The sequence below is a fragment of the Leucopleurus acutus genome (genome assembly GCF_964270905.1).
Source record: "Leucopleurus acutus genome assembly, chromosome: 4".
NCBI classification, from domain to species: domain Eukaryota; kingdom Metazoa; phylum Chordata; class Mammalia; order Artiodactyla; family Delphinidae; genus Leucopleurus; species Leucopleurus acutus.
In genome coordinates, this window is record NC_139146.1 from 111,734,748 (window position 1) to 111,759,457 (window position 24,710).

Sequence of the window (24,710 nt, forward strand, 5' to 3'; positions counted from 1 at the left end):
ACCAGGCTATAAAGGATGAGCAGGATGTTGACAAAGAGTTGGAGGTTGTGTGGGGGAGGCATTGAGTTGGAGGAAACAGCTTCGGACAGAGAAGAGTTAGCCATTACTGTCTGAGACATCTGTCTGCTGCACTGCTTCTGCAACACACATACGCACAGCATTGTGAGAAAATACTGTTCCCTCCCAGATATTTTCTCTTCAGAAATATTTTCTCCCCAATATAACCCACACACCACACACACACACAGTCTATAGAGGCAATCCTCCATAAGCCTCCAGTAGCTGTTTTTCACCCCTTAGCGTGAAGAACAGAGCTAATTTCCAGTCCTTATCCTACACCTAAGATGCTTTTAAAATCCGTGTGTGTAACATGCCATTTCAGCCAGTTTGATGGGCTTCGGAAGCTCACCGCGTAGCAGAACAAACATTTTCTCTATTTCTCTCCCCATGTCCTGAAGAAAATAGAAATGCTTAGGTGAAAACTAAATCATCTTCTGATCGATGTCATTGTTCTCTCTTGGGGAATTTGTTGGATGGTTATGAATGTTATTTTGCCCTTCCAGATATTTCTCAAGCCTGGTAAACTGGGAAATAGAGCTAAAACATAGGCAGTATAGAGGAATGATCCCAATTAAATCCCAATTATTTGGTATTATTTGAAAAACTTTCTAGAAAGACAGCGAAATACAGAACATTATTTATGTTCTCTTTAATAAAGGGAGTACCATATTTAGAAATTATTTAACGGGAATATGATGCCAGAGGGGGGAAATGTTTCAACGTGAAATACTTTATCTGCACTGCTTTGCTCCTACAGATTCTGAAAATAGGTTATCATCCCCTAGATTGCAACTGCATCAAGACTGTGTTCTTAGGCTTCCTCCTTCATTCCCTGGCTCAGCAGCTGCACTGTGCCTGCCCTGAGACTGGTCCATGGCAAGGTCTGCCTCGCATCTTCTTCATACACCCATTGTCTACCTTAGTTGTAGAACTAGTGAAAAACAAAATAAAACTAGTCTCCACATAATTATTGTGGCTAATATTTTAAGATATTATTATTTATTTGAATAAATTCCAGGAACTTTTACCATTAAGCTTTAGTGAAGGTGTTAAATAACAATTTTTCTCATCCCAGCTTTAGAGGACTCTGAGAAATTAAGTGACCCTGTAGCGACTAAATCATCTGGTTGAGTTAAACCCAAAATATGGAGTCTGTTTCTGGTGCTGGCTCAGTCCGAGGCATCCTGAACAAACGCCGGTTGCTCGTGCCAGGTAGATACTAATAGAGCAGGATTTTGCAAGCTTTGGGCAAGGATTTAGCTCCTTTTCAAAAGTCCATTAGTGAGGATAGTTTTTGCTTCCAAAACAAGGTCAGCATGGAAATGAGTGTCTCTGTTTATAAAACTTGATCATTCTTGGGCCTGAAACGATGACTGTAGAAGGCTGCCACCTTTTGTAGCCTGAGACCTGCTCAGACACTCAGCACCCCTGGGCCTTTCCTTAGCCAGCTGTGGTCGTCTCTGAACAAGCCGCCTCCTATTCCCTCTCCTTTAATTCCTCTTAATTTTAATAGATTTATTTATTTATTTATCTTTGGCCGCGTTGGCTCTTCGTTGCTGTGCGTGGGCTTTCTCTAGTTGCGGTGAATGGGGGCTACTCTTTGTTGCACTGCACGGGCTTCTCATTGTGGTGGCTTCTCTTTGTTGCTGAGCACGGGGTCTACGTGCGTGGGCTTCAGTAGCTGTGGTTCACGGGCTCTAGAGCACAGGCTCAGTAGTTGTGGCGCACGGTCTTAGTTGCCCCGTGGCATGTGGGATCTTCCCAGACCAGGGCTCAAACCCGTGTCCCCTGCATTGGCAGGCGGATTCTTAACCACTGCACCACCAGGGAAGCCCCAATTCCTCTTAATTTTAAAGGTGTAATTGCAGAACAAATGGATATTAGTGACGGAGCTGAAGGGCACATCAAATTCTTGGCTATTTCCTACTTTCTGTGAGACTTTTGAAAACTTAACTGTTTTAAAGTAGGTAGGCCCTGCAAAGCTGCGGGAAAAAATCCAGACATTTCTGTCTTGGAGATGGAAATTTACACCTGTTCGTTGTCATAGATCTAAAATATAGCAGAGGCTATAAAAAGAACGCTTTTGGAGAAATAAGATTCCTGGTGGGGTATTTTTTTTTTTTCAAAATGCTGAGTTAGAGTCTTCCCTGGTTCTCACTGTATTTTCAGAGATCCTCATTTCTTATATGTAGCACATTCACCATGTGATGATGTGACAAACATTTGATTGCTGAGGAAATTGCTCAGTGCACGGAACCCCACAATGTTGGATGCAACATTGTATATTGCATGCAACCTGTATATCATTTTTAGTACCTCTCAACAAGCCTGGGGATAAATAACAGAATCAACTTTCCACAAAATGTAAAGTTACAACTAGCTACGAATAATCAAATGTTTACTATGTGCCCGTCACTGTACTGTGTTTTATAAGCTTAAAATTAATCCTACATCTATGCAAAGGAGGCGATACCGTTGTTATCGCCATATTACAGATGAGGGAACTGAGGCACAGAAAGGCTGAGAAATTTGCCTAACATAGTGGGAGCAAGGTTTAGACCCCATACTGTCTGACTCCAGAGGTTTTAAGTCACTATAGCACACTGCCTCCTGGTATCAAAAAAGACTGGGTGACTGGAGGGAGGTGAGAGTTAAACATCTTCTATCTGAAAACTCTAGCCAGTGAATTGATTTCACTTTAACATTTGTCAATTACTGTTATACATTTAAATAACATTTAAAATTTTTTAAACTGAATTTCTAATTCATTTTAGCAGATACTTGAAGCTGATATTACAAAGTAGATGAATATTGTCTTCATATTTCATTGGTCATAGAGATATTAGGATATTTAATTCAGAATCCAAAGGAAGAGTGAGAATCGGAATTGGATAGGATTCAGGTTTATAGTTCTAACTGTACTGTGTCTAATGAAGAGTAAGAACTGGTGTACTTTTAAGTCAGTCAAAAGAAGGTAGAGACGATTAACAAAAACAGACACTTAAGTTTCTGTTGGCATAACTCTATACCTGGTATTTCTCCCATTGCCACTGCTTTTTCCTAAATTGTCATAATAGTTTATACTTCTTACCGGTTTATAGAAAATCAAGTCTTCTTTGAAAGTGCATACGTGCCCAATCTAAGCAAATAAATGCAACAGGAATGTATCCTCCTTGGGCTTTCTGCTAGGCTAGGAAGGCATTTTCCTTCTGTCCAAATGGTATTTCCATTGACAGGAGATGTAGAGTTCTCTCAATGGCCTATTGCTGGGTCTGAGTTCTTTTATTTTATATACACCCACAGAAATATCAAGCTCATACTGTAATTCAAAGGAAATAATAGAGTAGAAATATATATTTGAACGTTACTAGGTTAGGAGCTTTAAGGGGACCTAGATAGGCTTTTCCAGTTAATTATTGGCGAAGGTGAACATTCATGTCAACAGAGGGGGTGGAGTGGGGAAAGACTTTTTTTTTAACTTTTTATTTTATATCGGAGTATAGTTGATTAACAATGTTGTGTTAATTTCAGGTGTACAGCACAGTGATTCAGTTATACATGTATCTGTTCTTTCTCAAGTTCTTTTCCCATTTAGGTTATTACCGAATATGGAGCAGAGTTCCCTGTGCTATATATACAGTAGATCCTTGTTGGTTATAAAGGGACCATAGGGTTTTGCGGAGAGTAGGAATTCCCATTCCCTCTAGTGATATTTGAGCAAATCAGGGACACATGGAATTCCTTTTTCTCAAAGCACTGACATCTGATTGTGTCCAGCTCAGCCACCATTCAACTTAAGATTACAAAGATCGACCTTAGGCTTTGAGGAAGTCATGGTTTGAATCCTAGCTGCTTACTTAATTGTGGGTAAGATACTTATCCTCTCTGAGCTGCAATTACCTCCCCTCTCCCCATTGTTATAGATTCAGTTACAGAAGAAACGTCAGGTGCCTAACACAGCTCCAGGCACATCATTTGAGGATTTTAAAGAGCTTGGCTGAGTGTCCAGCACACAGTAAATGCCAAGTAGGGGGAAGCTGCAGTTACTAATAATATTCAGGGTTGTTTCTTCTTTGGACCTTCTCCCACCCACCTTTGGCTCTTTTCATTGCTTCTTAGTACCTCTACCAATGATTGGGGGGAAAAAAAGAAAGAGAGAGAGAGAGTGAGGCGGGGTGATGAAAAGCAATCGGCCCTTTGGACAGAATAAATGGTGAAATAAATTGTTGAAATTAAGTTTAGTGATTACATGTGGATTTAATTTTCTTGTTTTCTACCTGTCTCCTATTATCATAAATAATTGAGAGTTTTATCAATAGCTACATCATTATCTTCATCAGGGACCTGTACATATGAACTGATTCTACACTAACAAAAACTGACCTACAACCCTTTCAGGAAACTAATATATACCCTTATTTAAAACAAAAACAAATAATGACTACCCTTGAAGTGTCCCCAGAGTTACTGACATTACATGTGGGTGAGATGTTTTTCCCAGAGAGGATGTATTTCAACCTGATTACAAGCCAGATTCATATCTAATTCTTGAGATTTTGCTGAATCCAATAAACTCTCCTTTTCCTGTCATCTCCCGTATTTCCCTATTGCTGTTTTGAAAGCTTGGCCCTTTGATTTAATTTCATCATTATATTTCAAGTATAGGAGTTGTCTGAAGTCCGGAGATACTTGTTATCAGACTTCTCTTGTTTAGAAAATGTCTTTGTTAGGAGAGGCACCCAGTGAGGTAGACTGAGGTTCTGCCACCTGTGACCTTGGGAAAGTTAACCTCTTGGGGCCTGTGTCCTCATCAATGCAGTGGGATTAACAGTACTTCCTGGGCTTTGAGGATGAAATGGGTTAGTATGTTAAGAGTGCCACCATGATACCTGATAATAAACAGTGGACCTCCAATAAATGTCCCTTCTCCTTTATACCTCCACCCCCTTGGTAAATTTAACTACCCGTTTGTTGGTAATAACGCCGTGCCTCTTGTGTTTTAAGGATGTGCTTTTGGGGGAAAACAGTGGCTTTGGTCTTGTGAAGGATCCCTGTTATTTGGCTGGCCCAGCATCCAGGTATGTATCTGTATTTATGATGCCCTCTACCTTATGAATGCTGCTGGAGTTAAATGCTTCTGTTCCTCTCTGCCAGAAATCGAATGATGTTTCATAGTGTCATGTGCCACCTCTTCAGTTTGTCTAGGCCATGGGGAGCTTTCTTTTTTATTTATAGATGACTTTCTCTAAGAATACTACTCAAAATAGGTTTTGAATGTGTGCTATTGAAGCAATGGTTGACTTCCAGTAAGTTTGGCATCAGAATAGTTGATGGATATGCTCTTCTCAAGTCTATCCTCTGGCTCTCACACGTGGGGCCTCTCTTAAACGTGGCTGATCTCTTCTGGCTCTGTCCCAGAGGATCAGGTCTGCTGAGTAAAGCACTAGGGGAAGAATGAGCATCACGAACAGCCTTCACAGAACAAGACAAACTTGCAGGAATCACCTGAAGTAAAAAATAAAGCTCTAAAATCATTATTTTAGGCACTTAGAGATAGAAAATAGCAGGGAATTCATGTTTTTAAAGTTGCCATCAAAATCATTTCTCCTTGGTAGAAAAAAATATAATGGACAGTTTTTCAGAATTAGAATCTTTAAACTATTCACTTGGAGCTTAAGAAGTAGAAATTTCCAAAGAGAGTTTCCTCTGAACCACATGCCTGTATGTAGTTTTAATGCAGCATTATAGGACTATCTACTGTCATCTGTTATTACTAATGTTAATACATTTAAACCCTCCCTACTACCGTCCATGTTTTTTCAAGCCAGTTCCTTAATTTTTACTGTTTCATTCAATCATTGTTTCTCTCTTTTTCTGGCATTCACCTTCTCGATAGCTCAACCTAATACTGCCAGCATGGTCAGGAAGTGGGTATTAGGTTACCTCCTTCACTGCCAAGAGCAGCCTTCTGTAGTTGGTCTTGCTGCTGGAGCTGTGCCTAAAGTGAAGCGGTCAAGGTGAGGCTGAGGACTTTAGTTTGGCTGCATTAATTCAAAGCTAGAGACAAGGGAAGACTAACAGTGAACTAGAGCTCTGCCAAAGGAGAGCTGGTCTGGGGCTTCCCTGGTGGCGCAGTGGTTGAGAGTCTGCCTGCCGATGCAGGGAACACGGGTTCGTGCCCTGGTCCGGGAAGATCCCACATTGGGGAGCGGCTGGGCCTGTGAGCCATGGCCGCTGAGCCTGCGTGTCCGGAGCCTGTGCTCCGCGGCGGGAGAGGCCGCGGCGGTGAGAGGCCCGCGTACCGCAAAAAAACCAAAAAAAAGAGTGACGTGAACTTAAGAAATTTATATAATGGAGTCCACTAGTAGGGGTCGGGAGGAAATAAGAGCACAAACAAATGGTGGTATAAGAACGCATGGCAGGGCTTCCCTGGTGGCGCAGTGGTTGAGAGTCCACCTGCCAGTGCAGGGGACACGGGTTCGTGCCCCGGTCCGGGAAGATCCCACATGCCGCGGAGCGGCTGGGCCCGTGAGCCGTGGCCGCTGAGCCTGCGTGTCCAGAGCCTGTGCTCCGCAACGGGAGAGGCCACAGCGGTGAGAGGCCCGCGTACCGCAAAAAAAAAAAAAAAAAAAAAAAAGCTGGTCTGAAGTCTATGGCGAAACTAAATTCAACCACAAAAAATAAAATTGCTGGATTCCAAAAAGGACTTGAATAGACATTTCTCCAAATGGCCAACAGGCGCATGAAAAGATACTGCACATCACTAATCATCAGAGAAATGCAAGTCAAAACCACACTCATTAGAACGGCTGCGGTCGAAAAAACATAAAAGAACAAGTGTTGGTGAGGATGTGGAGAAATTGGAACCCCTGTGCACTGCTGGTAGGCTTACAAAATGGTGTAACTGCTACGGAAACAGTATGGAGGTTCCTCAAGAAATTAAAAATCTATCATATGACCCAGCCATCCCACTTCTGAGTATAAATCCAAAGAATTGAAAGCAGTGTCTTGAAGAGAGATTTTCGTACCCATGTTCGAGGCAGCACTATTCACAATAGCTAAGAGGTGGAAGCAACGCAAATGTCCACAGATGGATGAGTGGATAAACAAAATGTGGTGTATGCATACAGTGGAATATTATTCAGCCTTTAAAAGGAAGGAAATGCTGTCACATGCTACAACCTGAATGTACCTCGAGGACATTATGCTAAGTGAAATAAGCCAGTCATAAATACTTTGTGATTCCCCTTGTATGAATCTAAAGTAGTCGAATTTATAGAGAAGTAGAATGGTGGTTACAAGGGCCAGGGGAGTGGCAAAAGAAGAGTTGTTGCTTAATAGGTATATAGTTTCAGATTTGCAAGATGAAAATGTTCTGGAGATCTGTTTTGCAACAGTATTGGTGTATTTAACACTACCGAACTGAACATTTTTAAATTTAAAATTAAAATGAATTTAAAGTAGTTAATTTTACGTTATGTGGGGTTTTTTTAAACCACATTAAAAAATGCTATGAAGGAAAAAAATGAGACTAATCAAACTTGATTCCTGGATACATGTCAATAGATGCTTGTCTCTCACACTCTATTATAAAAGAGACTGAAATAAAACCTTTATGATACTAGTCTTTATTCTTGGAAAACAGTTACCAGGAAGAAGTATTCTCAACCAAACTAAGCATTTAACTCAACTATTACCTTCAAAAATATAGTGTTTTACAGTATGGTTCCTGTAAACTAGGAAGATTAAACATAAACTAAAAATGTTATCTCAAAGTTTATTTGGGCTACATCTTTAAAAGATAAATATTATTTTATTGTGTGTTTTAGTGATGTCTCCCCTTTTTTTTTTTTTTTTTTTTTTTTGCGGTACGCGGGCCTCTCACTGTTGTGGCCTCTCCAGTTGTGGAGCACAGGCTCAGCAGCCATGGCTCACGGGCCCAGCTGCTCCGCGGCATGTGGGATCTTCCCGGACCGGGGCACGAGCCCGCGTCCCCCGCATCAGCAGGCAGACTCTCAACCACTGCGCCACCAGGGAAGCCCAATGTCTCCCCTTTTTAAAAAGCAAAATGAAGGTACCTGAGTTGGTCCTTAAAACATCAGATTCCAGTTACTCCATGTCCTATTAGAGGATGCTAAGTTTAAAAATAGTTCATGGCCTGCAGTCTACACAGCAGTTGGGCAGAAGAGACGTCGTTTGTTCAACAGACATTTACTGAGAGGGTACTTTGTGCCAGGATCTGGGGATAGCAAAATGAATAAGACATGGGGGTAAAGAGCACCCCCAGTGCATCTCCTGCCCCTGGGTTTCTGGTGTACCCATCTGGGAACCCACCAAGGAGGACAGAATAGCCACTCTTGAATATTGACAGGCTTCTGGTAAAGAAACTGCTTCTAGATGAAAAGGATCTGTGATGGGAGGGGAGGGTATGCATCTGAGTGGAAGATGGGCCTCTTACTCAACCATTTGCATTTATAGTAAAGAAAAAATAATGGCAGGAGAAAAGCTAATTTGGTTCTTTGCGGTCTTTTCCTTCTTTATGCTGCTTTGCCGTCACCGGGCACTTAGATGATTTCGTGGCAGGCCTGTGCTGGGGCTCTGACTTGGGACTGAGCCACAGCTCTCTCAGGATGCGGGTGTGTAAAATGAAAAATGCCATCTGCTCTCCAGATTCACTTGCACACTAGTCAGGGAGCTACAAATGTGGGATTTACAAATTATTATGGTTGTTTGCTGGAGATATTTTTAGCCTCACATTAACTCTTTTTTTTTTTTTTTTTTTTCTTTTTTGCGGTACGCGGGCCTCTCACTGCTGTGGCCTCTCCCGTTGCGGAGCACGGGCTCCGGACGCGCAGGCTCGGCGGCCATAGCTCACGGGCCCAGCCGCTCCGCGGCATGTGGGATCTTCCCGGACCGGGGCACGAACCCGTGTCCCCTGCATCGGCAGGCGGACTCTCAACCACTGCGCCACCAGGGAAGCCCCTATCCTCACATTAACTCTTGCATGGCAGGCAGGCAGGCAGGCAGTGCTAGAGACGTGTTTTCTTTTTGTTCTCCTTTTTTTCCTTTCAAACACGTTAACAAACGTATTGGAAATTGTTGGGTTTTTCCTTAGAGCCTAGAGGACAGCTGTTTAAACGACCATGCACCCTGTTTGCTCGTTATGGTCAGTCTCTTTCTCCAGAGGTAACTGCTTATTAGCTCCTTAGGTGAGACTCTCCCTTTCCTTCTTACTTTCCATTTTAAGAAATGAAAACACTGGGAGACTAAGAGAAAGTTGCAAATAAACCCTTCAGATTCTGCAGCCCACGCAAATACTTTCCAAACAGACCTCCCCCGTGGGGCTCACACCTGTGGAGAATGAGGCAGCATTCTTTTCCCCAGAGTCAGGAGCTGGTTCCCAAACTACTCCTAAAAGGAGCAGAAGAAACATACCTGCTCCTGCCTTTTATATCCTGAAGCCTGTCCTCAAAAGCTGCCTTGCATGGGGGGAGGTAGGTGGGGTGATGAGAGGGTTAATGAAAAGAAATGCCTTGTGACCCCAGGCTTACCGTGTGACATTTTCCTGCAGGAGTTTATGCCTACTTGGCATCTCATTTAAACTTGGTTCTTTGTATGAGCAGCCAAGGGAAGACAGTGTGCAGCTTCTCCGGGCTTCCTTCTCCCCATCAAATGCTTTTCCCGTCCATGTAATGCACCTTGGGTTCAGCGTTTGCCCCTTTTCTTCAGAGCTAACCTATGTGTCTGTATCCCACTCCAGGCCATTCAGCTGTTCCAGCCGTGAAGAGATGTTGTTGCTCCAACACCATCCCAGCCCTCGTTGCGGGGTTTCGGGCTGCAAAGCAGGTGGCGGTGCCTCCATTCCCGGCAGGGGTCTGGGACCGCTGGACCCTCCAAGGCAGGCCAGCAGAACGCCTTGCCCCCGGCCCCTGCCCTCAGGAGCGCAAGGGCACCTCCCGGACACCAGGGCTGCACCGCCGAGCTCAGCCCTGCCTGCCCCTGGCCCCTCGAGCTACTGCTCGCAGGCCGCCGCCGCCCAGCCCTGCACCCCAGCCGGGACCCCCAAAAATGGTGGCCACTGGCCGGCCCAGCCTCCCAGCCCTGAGCGCAGGAAGGAGGAGGGAGCAGGGACGCGGCCCTCCCCGCCCTGGGTGAAGAGGGCCCACGCGGCGGTCCGAGAGGACAGCCTCCCTGAGGACGGCGCATCGCCTGGGTGCGCGAGCCCCAAGCACTACCCCAAGCCGCAGGCCCTCCCCAGCCCGAGCGGCACTTCTGACCCGGACACGCCCCTCGGGGCCCCGGGCGCTCTGGGCAGGGTCTCCCTCCGGATCTCTGGGTCGGCCCCGCTGGCCTCCCTGCCGCCTCGGGAGGGCGACGACGACGACGACGACGAGGTGTTCGCGAGGGACCTACGCTCCACCGCCTCTTCCGGCCCCGCCTGCGAAGCGCCGCCCCCGCCCAGCTGGGAAGCCCCGGCCCAGAACCTGGACCGCTTCCCTCCACCTCCCCCTGAAGCTGTGTGCGCGGAGCAGTGGGACAGCGAGGGCTACCGGGAGCCCCACGCCAGGTGAGAGCAGCCCTCCGCCAAGGTTAAGGGTCTCTCTCCCCAGGAAGAGATTTCCACGCTCCACGCTTCTCAGAGCCGCCTCTGCTGGCCACTGGAGAGCCCTGTGGAGGTTTTTTTAACAGGAGCCCAGCTCACGAAACTGGCGCAGCTGTTCCATTTGTTGACCTTGGTGGTCGTTATTTTAGTCGTCCTTGGGCACCGAGGTGTGGTTCATTTCTGTGGATGTGGCAGGTTCGAAGAGTCCAAATAAACAGCATCCCTCTTCCCTGCCCAGAGTTCTGAACCCGTTAAGAAATAAGGCAAAGGAAAAAGGCATTCAGAAGACAAAAAAAATCACTTTTATTACTGAGAGAGCTGATCCTGGAGCATATGGCTTCTATCTGAGTATAAGTGGGCCTCCTGATACTGAGCCCCAAATTAATAAACAGGGGTGCCCGCCTAGTCACAGGCTGTGCTGGACACACGCAAGAGCAAGCCTGGAGGTAACCTTACTCGCTAAAGAAAGAGGCTGGACTAGGAATGGGCTATGGTCAGCTTCTCTTTGCAGAGTCACTCTCTCTGTCCATAGGAAGGAATAAAGAGTAAGGCTGAAGGTCATTAACGTTTAGGGAAGACCTCTGCTTGGAAGCCAGGAGAATGAGGAAGAGGCATTTCCCAACACATACTCCCTAGGACAGCACTAAAATACGTTGTCTGATAGCACCCTTGTCGTAACTTCCCCTAAACACCACCTGTTCCCTTTCACTACCCTCTGTTCACTTTGATAAAGCTCTGGAATCCGAGAACAACATTCACCAAAACTGAATTCCTGCTACATCTGTCCCCCTTAAAAAGTCACACAACCCCCCTGTGACCAGCTAGTGGACTTAGTTGAAGGCCTTTTTGCACCCTGCCGTTTGTGGGGAATAACAACCCCAGAAACTCCTGATGTGTGTGGGAAGCTGCAGCCCTCGTGTGCAAACGTCTCCCTGCCTTCCTTCACCCTCCTGCTGACGCTTCTCTTAACCACTCTCTTTTAATACCCCTAGCAGCTCCGGCAAACTTGCCAAGGTGACAGTTGCCAAGGAAAGGCCCATCCCTGGTGCAGCCCATTTGGTTGATAGTCAGATACTGGCTTCCAGATCCCACACTTCCATCAAGAGTTCAGAGGCCAATGAGACCAACCCACCCTCCACCACCGGTGCTCCGCCCCAGCCTGCCGGGTCTCTTAGCAAGCAGCCAAGCCCAGGGCAGCCCCCTTCCATCCAGACCCAAAGCCTCAGCCACGACCCAGTCAGTGGGACTCAGAGTTTAGAAGAGAATGTCAGCTCTGGCCCTCAGAAGACCTCAGAAGACATGAGAACAGAGGCTCTGGCCAAGGAAATCATCCACCAAGACAAATCTCTGGCAGACATTTTGGATCCAGACTCCAGAATGAAGACAACTATGGACCTGATGGAAGGTCTGTTTCCACGAGATGCTAATCTGCTGAAGGAAAACAGCATAAAGAGGAAGGCCATGCAGAGAACTGTCAGCTTCCCAGGATGTGAAGCTAAGAGGTAAGTCCCCGGTCATGACCCAAAGAGACTTAAAATTGAACTCCTTCCATGGGGGTGATGGTAAGTCTAGAACTGCTTAGCTGAGGTTTTCCCGCTTCCAAAGATCCTGACCCCAGACTGACATTCCATCTCAGCCTTAGGGGAATGGCTCTGACCTACCTTGAGTTGTTTGCCCAGCAACAAGTAGTAATAGTAATTACTGTTTATAACCTATCGTTCATGTTCTCTGCGTCAAGCATTATATTCTTTATGTAAGCATTATCTCATTTAATGTTCGCGAGAACCTTCTGAGGTAGCTACCGATTTTCTCTCCATTTTACAAATGAGGAAACTGAAGCAGAGAGGAATGAGAACCATGCCCAGCTGAAGTCATAGAACATGTGAGTGATGGCGTCTGTGCGCTCTCAGTGTTTATACAGTGCCCTTGAAAACTCAGCACACGTGCAGCTGCCCATTCTGCCAGAGTTGCCCTTACAGAGCCCCATACGGGTCGGTGCTGAGGGAGGGGCAGGTGGAAGTGGTGAGCACACAGGGGCCTCCCCTCGGCCGAGGTGAACATGGTCTTGTAAAAAGCGTGACAGCCTAGAGAAACAGATTGACTTACTCCGCTGACATTCACCTTTGAAGAGGTAGGGTGGGCGTCTGCTCACATCCTGAACATCAGGAAGGGGCTGAACAGGAGAGCGCCCATGGTCTTGTTCAGCCGTGGGCCTGCACCCGAAGCTCCCTGAGCAGCGCGTTTCCCGTCCTGTAACATGCATCCCAGCGCCTGCCCACAGCCGGTGAGAGGAACGTGAGCCGTCTGTATTTTTCCTCCTTTTGATTTCTCCCGGGTTACTGCAATATTTTCTTGCATGTTTGATTTCCTCAAGGCACTAGCATGGGAGAGATTTAGGATGGTTTTTATTTTCTTTTAAATTTTCAATGAAAACTATATGGATCAAGAGTCCGGAGCTCCAGTTAGTGGCTTCCAGACTACATAAAAGCGGAGAGCATTCCATCTGAATTTGGGCTTGCATTTTAGAAATTTCCAACTGATCCTCGCTAAATTACTAACAGGAACACAGGGGAGGGGAGAAAGGAAAGAACTGCGTGGTACTTACAGGCCATCTGATAGGTTATCGGAGGCTCTCCTGATACAAGCCCTCAGCAGTCACCTTGTCCAGCCCCTCCTTTTTCAGATGTGGCAAACAGAGACTAATTGAGGAGAAGTGACTTATCCAGGGTCATGTGTTTAGCAAACACTTCTTAAGCACCTACAATGTGCAAGGCAATCCACTGGGTACACGAGGGACCCACAGATGAGTTTCTGTGGATGTGCCAGTCGGTTCACCACGGGTGGTTGTCCTCCAATCACTCGCTATGGGAAGACCAAAGTAATTTACAAGTACATGCGTAGAAAAGCATTTCCTGGCATTATCCATGAGAACCTAGGTTCAGAAGTAAAACGGTCATGTAGCTTTTGCAGCACTGAGAGCTTCCTAAGGAATTGCAAAAGGATGGTATCGCCATCTTCTGGTAAAAATGAGCATTGTCCTTGTTGTACATGAGACCGCCAATAGCCACTGTGAGGTTTAATCAGATAGCTGTCCAAGAAGCCTATTTGTGAGGCAGTGAATATATGTTGGGGGGGGGGGGACTATATCAGAAGACCTTTTCCCCATCTTTTCAATTAACTGGATTAATATGACTGTATTGTTTAGAGGAATAACCCCAGCAAGCGGGAAACTAGTAAAAACACCTTTTTGGTGGTTCTTTATTCCATAGTAAAATGATGGTCTAGATGTTAAACAATGTCACAAGATTACGTCTCCTAGAGAACCTAATTATGTCCATAGAGTCATCTATTCAGTGAGTAGGGCTTTACCTATGGAGTATGAAAGGCAGCTTGACTACAGTAAAACAAAGAGCATAGTTATTCAGGTTCCCAACTTCTAGTTTGTTCTCCAGCCTTGAAATCCCCCTGCTGTGTAATCAGTGAGTAGACTTTACATCTTGTATCCGTTCACTGTTGACCAGCAAGCTCCAAATTCCAGGCTTACATAGAGCCTCAGGCTTACATGAAAAGGAAAATTGGTAGGTGTCCAAACAACAATTATAGTAGACATCAGAAACATTATGGGCAACATGGAGGAGTAGGAAATAATTAACCTAAAACCTGACACTTGTGCAGCACCTTGAAAATACTTTCACAGTGACTAAGTCGAGGCTCCCTGTTGTCTTTCTGTGAAACAGGGAGTCAGTATCATTCACAAAAGGAGAAACATGCAGAGAGGTTAAATGTCCGTAGTCCTGACTCCCACTCCCCTTCCCAATATTGCCCTTGGTGGTTTTCCATCCCGAGTATGCTGGCTTCAAGAGCCCCGCACGTTAGTAGGCAGTCACACTAGTAAATACCTATTAGTCCATCCTAACTTCTGGGAAGATATCGAATATAATTTTTTTACACATTTCCGAATGGACAAACATATGGTGAAATTAAGCTGCATGTGGCTGTACTTTTTGTTCTTTCTGACCCAGGAGTGAAGACAAGGAAGCAGCGGGCATGTTGGTCAACTGTCCTGTCTACTACAGCGTGTCTGCACCCAAGGCCGAGCTTCTGAACAAAATCAAAGCTATGCCAGAGGAGGTGAATGAGGAAGAGGAGCCGGCAGACATCAACGAAAAGAAGGTAAGGAAAGAAATGGGGGGCTTCCCTGGTGGCACAGTGGTTGGGAGTCCGCCTGCCGATGCAGGGGACACGGGTTCGTGCCCCGGTCCGGGAAGATCCCACATGCCGCAGAGCAGCTGATCCTGCGCGTCGGGAGCCTGTGCTCCGCAACGGGAGAGGCCACAACAGTGAGAGGCCCGCATACCGCAAAAAAAAAAAGAAATGGGGGCCTTTGTTCTGCTCCCCCCAGAAAGATAGTCGAGGTCCTAACAGGGTTATTGGCCCCTTACAGCAGGAGGGGAAAAGGCCTGTCACATCACCAACCTCGCCAGACCATCACGAGATTCTCGACTTGCAGGGCACTTGGAGCAGTTGCCTCACAGCTCTCCTGTTATTTTTGTTTTTACAAATGACAAAAGTGAAGGTTAGAGGGATTAAGGTATTTCGGACAAGTCACATAGCTGCTTCCTGGTCTAACACAGGGACCCCAACACCGTTCTAAGCAGCTGACCAGCCAATGTCAGTGGTCTGCATAATTTTCATTTCACGTTTCGTGGTCAAAAGGAAAACTAGAAAACCTAGAAACTCTAAGGAAAGAGAGACCGATTGTCAAAAGACACTTCCAAGAAAAGGAAGTGTTCCTCTTTAGATTTTCCAGCTCTCTTTGTCATACCTCAATAAACAGCTTGAAAGCACAGTATTGGAATTTAGTTGTTAGCATTTGCTGCTCCTACAGAAATTTTAAATGTAAAGCATTTTAAGAATGATCATACGCCATGGAGATCTAAGCCTGGCTGTGCCCAAAGGGGAGAAAGTTCTTGCCCGGCTGCTTTCCCTACAGCCCCAGATGGGTTGCCTGCCACTGTGCTCACAGCTCTTCATACAACTCAGGCCTGCATGCTGAAAAGGAAAGGACTGTGTTAAAGCTTGCCTGATGCTGAGCTGGGAATGTAAGGGCTTCTCAGTGGTGCCAATTCCAGGAGAAACTTTCTTATGTGATTCTGTTTCGTTTATTCTATAATATGTGTCCTAAGCTCTCTTGTTTATGTGTTGGAATGAGACCACAGGATATAGACTGTGGGAGCAGGGAGCAATGGGGCAGGAGGATTGAAGGATTTTAGAAGCACCTCCGTCAGTGGTATTCTTCTCCCTTCTACAGTCCCAGCCTCGTTGGGCTCACAGTGCATGGCTGACATGCTGATACGATGCAGCTGCTGTTCGTAACGCATGCTCTCCCAGCCCAATTTCCTCATGTACACGCCTGCTTCATAGCACGCCTCTTGGTTCCCACTTAATGGGAGTGGGGGGAAAAACCACATTGCTATAGTCTGTCTATATTTATCCCAAAGAGGGAGCTATAATAAACACCACTGTAAGTACCAAGTTGCCAGGACATCTTTTTTTTTTTTTTTTTTTTTTTTTTGCGGTACGCGGGCCTCTCACTGCTGTGGCCTCTCCCGTTGCGGAGCACAGGCTCCGGACGCGCAGGCTCAGCGGCCATGGCTCACGGGCCCAGCCGCTCCGCGGCATGTGGGATCTTCCCGGACCGGGGCACGAACCCGTGTCCCCTGCATCGGCAGGCGGACTCTCAACCACTGCGCCACCAGGGAAGCCCTGCCGGGACATCTTTAACTGAACATTTTACAGTTTTTTGTCGTTTTGTTTTTTGCACGTAGACGCACCCTGCTCTACAGTAGCAGCGTGGCAAACTACTTGTTGCTTTTTCCTCCCCATCTTAATTTTACTTTTTAACTGCTTTTTCATCACTTTATTATCACCCTCCCACTCTGAGGATTATGTGGCAAGAAGTATTTTTAGCCTGAGAACACGAAGGAATAAGAGGATTAGTCCTCACAGGAAATGACAGTAGGTACCATTTGTCAAGCATTTCTTAATCCCGGATGTGGGCTATGGTGTTTTTTACTTAGTGCCTTATTACCTTCTTTACACAAAACTGCTCTGACGCCAATATTGTCACATTTTACGCTGAAGTAATCAGAGTGAGCCAGGACAAGAGGAGAAGGAGGGCACACTCAAGACAAAGGGAACAGCGTGGGAGAAGAGGAGAGCATGGAGAGCGCATGTGTATTGAAGAAAGAGACTTCCAGGGGGTCTGACGTTTGGGAATGTGTGATAAAATAAATTCTCATGATTAAATTAGAAATTACCAAATTTAGAGAATAACAAAGAAAGGCCATGAATGGCAGGAGACGAGGCTGGGGGGATCCACGGGGGCAGGTCATGGAGGTCGCGTGGGGCTTTGTCTGAAATGCCAGAGTTTGGACTCTACCGTGTGGTAGAGGGGAGCCCTATGAGATTGATTGTTTTAAGCAACTGCAGGTTTATTACCGTGTAATAGAATTTGTGTGTCACTTGCATTTACATATCTGATCTGGAAAGAGAGAAAATATGCAGGCTTTAGTTGATGTTGTTGAAGGCATCTATTAATACATTCAGTGTGAAGTTGAAAATGCAGTTCTCTTCCCAATATATAACAAGCTTTTATTTTCCCTAAGGATGGTTTTAAGACATGATGCTTGGTCAAGATGGTTCTAAGGCAGAGTGTAGCCTTCTACCAACTTCTGCAAAGTAATAATTTGTTGCCTAATGTTTAAAGTTAGTAAACCTAAGATGTATTTCTACGCGTGAAACTAAGAGTGAATGGAAACTAGAATCCTGATTTATTAATATTTTGAAACTAGCATTTCCAATCAGTTCTACTTTAATATACTTTTTATTTATATATCCTAGATGATGAATTGTAATATTCCAAGTAAATATAAGTATTACTTAAAATATAAAACAATCACTCTCTGAACTTCTGACATATAAAATCTAAAGACTGTTTAATACTTAGGGCTTTCAGTTCTTTGGCTAAACCCTGCCATATCTATTGGGCAAAAATCTGCTTAACCAGATCTCATGATTCTCTATTCTGAAGGCCAAAAGGCTTTGGCTTAGAGACTTAGTGGAATATTTCAAAAGGCAAAAAAATCTGTTATTCCTCAGAACTGGCTTTCCCCAAGAGATCATTAGTGACCCACATGGTTCTCAGCTGCCTATTTCCGTCGCTCTTGCTTTATTCTTAAAGTTTTCCTCTGGTCTGTCTTTTCAGCCTGAAAAACTTCCTTTAGCATTTCTTTTTTGAAGCATTTGTCTGCTGGTGACAAATTCTTTTAGTTTTCTTCATCTAAGAATGTCTATATTCTGTTGTCATTTGTAAAGCATTTTTACTAGATATGGAATTCTGGGTTGACTCTTCTTTTTCCTTTAGCAGTTTAAAAATGTCCCATTTCTTCTTGCTTCCATGGTTTCTGATGAGAAACGCACAGCCGTTGAATACTTGTTCCTCCTATATGCAGTGTGTTGCTTTTCTCTGGCTGCTTTCAAATTTTTTATCTTTGATTTTCAGCAGTTTGGTTATGATATGTATGGGCCTAACTTTCTTTGATTTATCCTGTTGGGGTTTACTAAGCTTCTTGATTCTGTAAACTTATGTCTTTCACTAAATTCAGGATGTTTTTAGCCAGTATGTCTTCAAATATTTTTTTACGTGCTAATCTCTTTCTCTCCTTTTGGGACTCCAGTGACACAAATGTTAGACCTTTTGATATTGTCCTGCAAATCTCTGAAACTTTGCTCATTTTTTTTTAGGGCTTTTTTATTTTTGATTATTTATTTATTTTGGCTGCATTGGGTCTTTGTTGCTGCGCGCGGGCTTTCTCTAGTTGCGGCGAGCGGGGGCTACTCTTCGTTGCGGTGCGCGGGCTTCTCACTGCGGTGGCTCCTCTTGTTGCGGAGCACGGGCTCCAGGCACGCGGGCTTCAGTAGTTGTGGCTCGCAGGCCCTAGAGTGCGCAGTCTTCAGTAGTTGTGGCATGTGGGCTCTAGGGTGCTCGGGCTCAGTAGTTGTGGCGCACGGGCTTAGTTGCTCTGCAGCATGTGGGATCTTCCTGGACCAGGGCTCGAGCCCGTGTCCCCTGCATTGGCAGGTGGATTCTTAACCACTGCGCCACCAGGGAAGGCCTGTTCATGTGTTTTAATGTTTTCTGTCAGTTCATTCAGATTGGATAATTTCTATTGATCTATCTTCAGTTTCACTGACTTTCCTGCCTCTATTCTGCCAGTGATTTTTTTTAAATTTTCAGATATTATAGTTTCCAGTTCTAAAATGTCCATTCATTTTTTTGTAGTGTCTGTCTGTTCATTTCAAGAGTGTTTACTTCCACCATGGAGCATAGCTACAAAAGCTATTTTAAAGGCTTTTATCGTCCCGTTTGGGTTATCTCAGGGTTAGCACCTGTTGGTTGTCTTCCCCTGAGAGCTGTTCACATTTTACTGGTTCTCTTCATGCTGGGTAATATTGTACCTGAACATTTTGAGTGTTATGGTATAAGTCTTTTGGGTTCTGTGAAAATCCTCTGAAGAAGGTTGATTTTTTGTTTTGTTTTAGCAGGCAGCCTAGTTAGGTTCAGGCTACAAGTTCTGTCCCACCTCTGGCTGTTGGTTCCAGTGTCAATTCAGTTTTCAGAGCCTCTGCTGCCTTCTATGTGACTGTCCTACACAGGCACCTTTCAGGGCTGAGCCTGGGACTTGGGTGAGTTGTTCTGTCACAGTTCAGTTCTCAAAGCCGTTGCCGTGCTCCTCTGGGTCTGTCCCACACACGTGCAGCTTGAGGGTGAGCCCGGACCTAAGGCAGTTCAGACACCGAATTAGGGGGTCTCCTTTTCCTGCTCTCTCCTGTCCAGTATTCCACCTGACCCCACCCCCCACCCCACTCCCAGCTCCCAGCGGCCCCTTTACCTGGGCCTCGGGCTAGAAATAGGACAAGTTCTTGTGGTGTCACGGCAGCCTGCACGGCTGTGCCATTCTGCATAGCTGGGACTATCCTCAGTAGAGAAAAATAGTGCGGATTCCCCTCACGCTCTTCGGTCCATGGGGTCGTTGTCCCCGTTCCTCTGGACAGAAAGAAGGGTGTTCTCTTGGGGTGTTCAGTGCCTGTGCCACCACTGCACCGTGCACTCTGCAAGGAGAGTCACTTTGGGGGGCAGGGCTGGGAAAGGGGGGGGGGAAGGAGAGAGGGAAGAGGAAGAAACAGGATTCCCGCACCTGCTTTATCTCACAGAAAGCAGCATTTTTGCTGCCACACCCTCTGTGCAGTTCAGCATTGAGGCTATTTCCGGGGCAGAACCAGAACATAAAAGGGGGAGAAGCAGGAAACTCACCCCTGTTCTGGGTCGTACTTCAGGCGCGGCTCCCCTCCCCGGCCCACGGCCACAGCTAACCTTGCAGAGCCCTCTTCAGGGTCCAGGGGTGTTCGCTGTAGGAGGGAGGGGAGAGAGGCTGGCGTGGGCTCCCGCCATCTGGCCACCATCAGTCCCTCTCCCGGGGGTTACCAGCGGGGAGGGAGATGGCGGCGGATTTACATTTAGGGAAGCTGTGCGTGCAGCGAGAGACGGGAGGAAGAGAGGGTAGTGGGGAGGGAGGTACAGCCGCCTGGGCCGGGAAGCGACGAGACGGGCCTAAGGGAGCTGCGGTAGGAGCAGTGAGAAACAGATGGATTTAGGTTTTTTTTTAAAGGAAGCGAAAGAGACAGAATCCGGTAGCAGATTGGACACGGAGCATGGGAGAGAGGAAGGAGGAGGGCTGGCTCCCGAGTTCCTGGCCTCGGTGACTGTGGTACCAGACATAGGAAAAACAAGGAGGTCATTCGGGGAGGGAGGAGGATGTTTTGTCGAATTTAAAGAAATTTAATAACGTTTCTTGTATGTCAGAGATCCTGTCACCCAGAACCAAGAGACTGAACAACTCTCTGGTCACAAGCCTTCCCGAGAGGAAATGAGAACCACTCCTGACAGAGAACGTGCTAGAGAATATCTGAAGTGGCAGTCAGGCCCCCGCAACCTTTCTGCTTTGATAGGTCCACAACGTGGGATGCAGGTTTTCTCAGGACAGAAACTGCCCCTGACTTCTCTAGGGGGTGAAATGCAGCTAAAGAAACAGTCCCATGCTGCTGCCTGGGTCCTCACACTCAATGTCTTTATCTAGTCCCAGTTTTTACCAGCTGGAGCCTGAACTCCACTCTGGCCCCAAACCCTAGCCACGCGGCTAAGGGTCCCGAATTACTCTGTTGAGATCAAGACAGGCCATCAGTCGAGGCCAGCTGTGTGTGTAGTGATGTTATTGGCAACCCTGTGAGCACAAGTCCTCCCAGCAGAAGACACAGCAGTGTTTGGGGGGGGGGGGGCGGGTTGGGTATGTTCCCCTAGGGGCATCTACCCAAATGACTGGTGTGTGTTCTTCCAGGTGTTGCCTCATCTTAATAACAACTTGGATGTGTATAATACTGTTATAGTTTCCAGAGTGCTCGCACACGCTTTATCTTAGCTGAGCCTCACAACACTCCTCTGGGCCGTTTCAATGTAGCGATCAGAAGCCTGAACCTGCAGCCGGAGGACCTGGATTTAAAGCCCGGTGCTGCCGCTTTCTAGCTGCCTGGGCTTGGGCAAGTGACAGAACCCTCCATCCGCTTCCCTTTCCTCATCCGCAAAAGGGGGATAATAACGGTACCCGTCTCATCGGGTTGTTGTGAGCAGTAAGTGAATAGGAAAACCCCTAAATAGTGCCTGGCACAGACAGAGAGCGCTGTAACTAAGCATTATTATTAGTTTTAGGCAGGCATTAGGATGCCCTTGCAGTGGATGAGAAAACAGACACAAAAGGTCAGGGGACTGGCCTGACGGTGAGTTTTCTGTCAGCTGGGTCTCCTGACTCCTGGTCCAGTGTTCGTTTGAGCTGGTGCTGGAGCAGGGAGGAGGTGGGACAGGACCCAGCAAGAGTTCTGCATGCAGATGGTGGGGTGCGAGGGAGGATCTGTTAAGCCATGTTTACAGAGAGAACCTTTATAAGTAGCAGCTCACGTAGGGTGAGTTAACAGTTTCTGCCAGATAAGAAGTGGATACATGGCAATGATTTTGCAAATTAATTAGCTCCTGAGAGACTAATAAGTTAGTTATTTTTTTAAATCGAAACACCTCTTCTCTCTCCCCATTGAATTCTGTGGGTGTAAGTTGGTAGTTTTTTCGTGTTTTGTTTTTTTTTTAAGAGATCTGCCTGACATAGAAATGGCTGTTTAATACAGCGAACTTTCCCTTGCTGCCTTCAGTTACTCAAATCCCTCTTAGCTACATTTTAAAATCCAAATCTCCATATTTTAAGGGCTTGGTAAATTTGAAAAATTCAAATACCATCCAAACGTACAAGCTTTGAGCCAGGAGGGACTGCTCAGTAATACTGGTATTAGCAGATATGCCAAGCCGTGATGTATGACATTTACAGCCCAGCCAACAAGCTTTCGGAAGTCAGAATGCCGCGAAATGTATATTGGTCCTTCCCACAGAAACCTCCCTGTATCACCCCTAGGCATTTTCATCTTATTCTGTCCTTCCTTGTCCCCTGAAGCCCAGAGTACACATCAGCTCCTGTACAGACAGGCTTCTGGTTCTTCTGCCACTGTTGATGTCTTTGAAAACCAAAATAGAGCAGGTGCCAAGCGCTGACCCCGCTGTCCTGGGAGCGCACAAGGACCACTGTACCTGCACACCTCGTGTCAAGGGGGTAACGGCCAGCGCATGCTGAGGAAAGAGACAGCAAGCATCCAGACTAAAAGCAGCTCCTCATGTCTGAAAAAGATGGCAGAGCAGAAGGATGAGCTCACCTCCTCTCACGGAAACACCAGAATCACAACCAACTGCTGAACCACCATCGGAGAAGAAGACTGGCACCTACAAAAAAAAGATACTTTACGTTCAAAGACAAAGAAGAAGCCACAACAGCATGGTAGGAGGGGCGCTTTCGCGACATAATCAAATCCTATACCCACTGTGTGGGGGACCCACAAACTGGAAAGTAATTATATCGCAGAGGTTCTCCCGTAAGAGTGAGAGTCCTGAGCCCCACGTCAGGCTCCCCGGCCTGAGGGCCTGGTATCGGGAGGGGGACCCCAGAGCATTTGGCTTTGAAGGCCAGCAGGGCTCGTGTGCAGGAGCTCCACAAGCCTGGGGGAAACAGAGACTCCACACTTGGAGGGTGCACATAAGGTTTCACGTACACTGGGACACAAAACAGAGCAGAAACTCCACAGGAGCCTGGGCTGGATCTACCTACGAATCTTAGAGGGCCTCCTGGGCGGCAGGGGTCAGCTGTGGCTCACTGCGGGCAGCAAGGACACTGGTGGCAGAGGTCCAAGCGAATAATGATCGGCCTGAGCTCTCTGGGAGGTCGCCATTTTGGCATCAAGACCTGGTGCTACCCAACAGTCTACAGCCTCCAGTGCTGGAACACCTCAGGCCAAACAAGCAGCAGGAAAGGAACACAGCCCCATCCACCAGCAGATAGGCTGCCTAAATGTGTAGTGAGCTCACAGCCACCTCTAAACACCCCTTGACATGGCCCTGACCGCCAGGGGAACAAGACCCAGCTCCCCCCACCAGTGGGCAGGCACCAGTCCCTCCCACCAGGAAGCCTGCACAAGCCCCAGGACCAACCTCACCCACCAGACGGCAGACACCAGAAGCAAGAGGAGTTATGATCCTGCAGCCAGTGGGAAGGAGACCACAAATAACAGAAAACTAGACAAAATGAGATGGCAGAGAAATATGTTCCAGACAAGGGAACAAGATTAAAAAAAACCCACAGGAACAACTAAATGAAGTGGAGATAGGCAACCTACCTGAAAAAGAATTTAGAGTAATGATATCAAAGATGATTCAAAATTTCAGAAAAAGAGTGGAGGCACAGATCAAGATGAGACAAGAGATGTTTAACAAAGAGCTAGAAGATTCAAAGAACAAAGAAACAGACGAACAATACAATAACTGGAATGAAGAATACACCAAATGGAATCAATAGCAGAATAATTGAGGCAGAAGAATGAATAAGTGTGCTGAAAAACAGAATGGTGGAAATCACTGCGGCTGAAGAGAATAAAGAAAAAATGAAAAGAAATGAGGACAGCCTCAGAGACGTCTGGGACAACATTAAACAAACCAACATTTGCATTATTTGGGTCCCAGAAGGAGAAGGGAGAAAGGGCCTGAGAAAATATTTGAAGAGATGATAGCTGAAAACTTCCCTGACATGAGAAAGGAAGCACTCAAATCCAGGAAGAGCAGAGAGTCCCATAGAAGATAAATGCAAAGAAGAACGTGCTCAGACACATATTAATCAAACTGACAAAAAAAGACAAAGGAAAAAATACTAAAAGCAACAAATAACATACAGGGGAATCCCCATAACATTATCTGCTGATCTTTCAGCAGAAACTGCAGGCCAGAAGGGAGTGGCATGATATATTTAAAGTGATGAAAGGGAAGAACCTACAACCCAAAATACTCTACCCAGCAAGGCTCTCATTCAGCTTCGATGGAGAAATCAAAAGCTTTACAGACAAGCAAAAGCTAAGAGAATTCAGCACCACCAAACCAGCTCTACAACAAATGCTAAAGGAACTTCTCTAGGCAGTAAAGAAAAGGCCACAACTAGAATCAAGAAAATTATGAATGGGAAAGCTCACGGTATGTAAAGGCAAACATAAAGGTAGGAAATCATCCACACACAAATATGATATCAAAACCAGCAATCGTGAGGAGAGTACAAATGCAGGATATCGGAAATGCATTTCAAATTAAAAGACCAGCAACTTAAAGCAGTCTTGCACATATATAGACTGCCATATCAAAACCTCATGGGAACCACAAACCAAAAATCTACAGTAGATACACACACAGAAAAGAAAAGCAATCCAAACACAACACTAAAGATAGATATCAAATCACAAGAGAACAAAAGAGGAAGGGAAGAAAAAAGATCTTCAAAAACAAATCCAAAACAATTAA

The 24,710-nt window shown here is 46.0% G+C and overlaps 1 protein-coding gene across 3 annotated transcripts in view; it reads left to right on the forward strand.

Annotated features, from left to right (window-relative positions):
• The window catches only part of SHROOM3 (shroom family member 3), a 254,302-nt gene that overhangs the window by 220,723 nt on the left and 8,869 nt on the right, over nucleotides 1-24,710 (forward strand). For 2 of the 3 annotated variants that reach the window (XM_082837589.1, XM_082837591.1), the window contains 4 exons: nucleotides 5,065-5,138; nucleotides 9,821-10,627; nucleotides 11,656-12,165; nucleotides 14,686-14,836. In XM_082837589.1, coding sequence (XP_082693715.1) covers nucleotides 5,065-5,138; nucleotides 9,821-10,627; nucleotides 11,656-12,165; nucleotides 14,686-14,836 — 1,542 coding nt within the window. The remainder of the gene's footprint in view (nucleotides 1-5,064; nucleotides 5,139-9,820; nucleotides 10,628-11,655; nucleotides 12,166-14,685; nucleotides 14,837-24,710) is intronic. The other variant, XM_082837590.1, reaches the window with a different exon arrangement.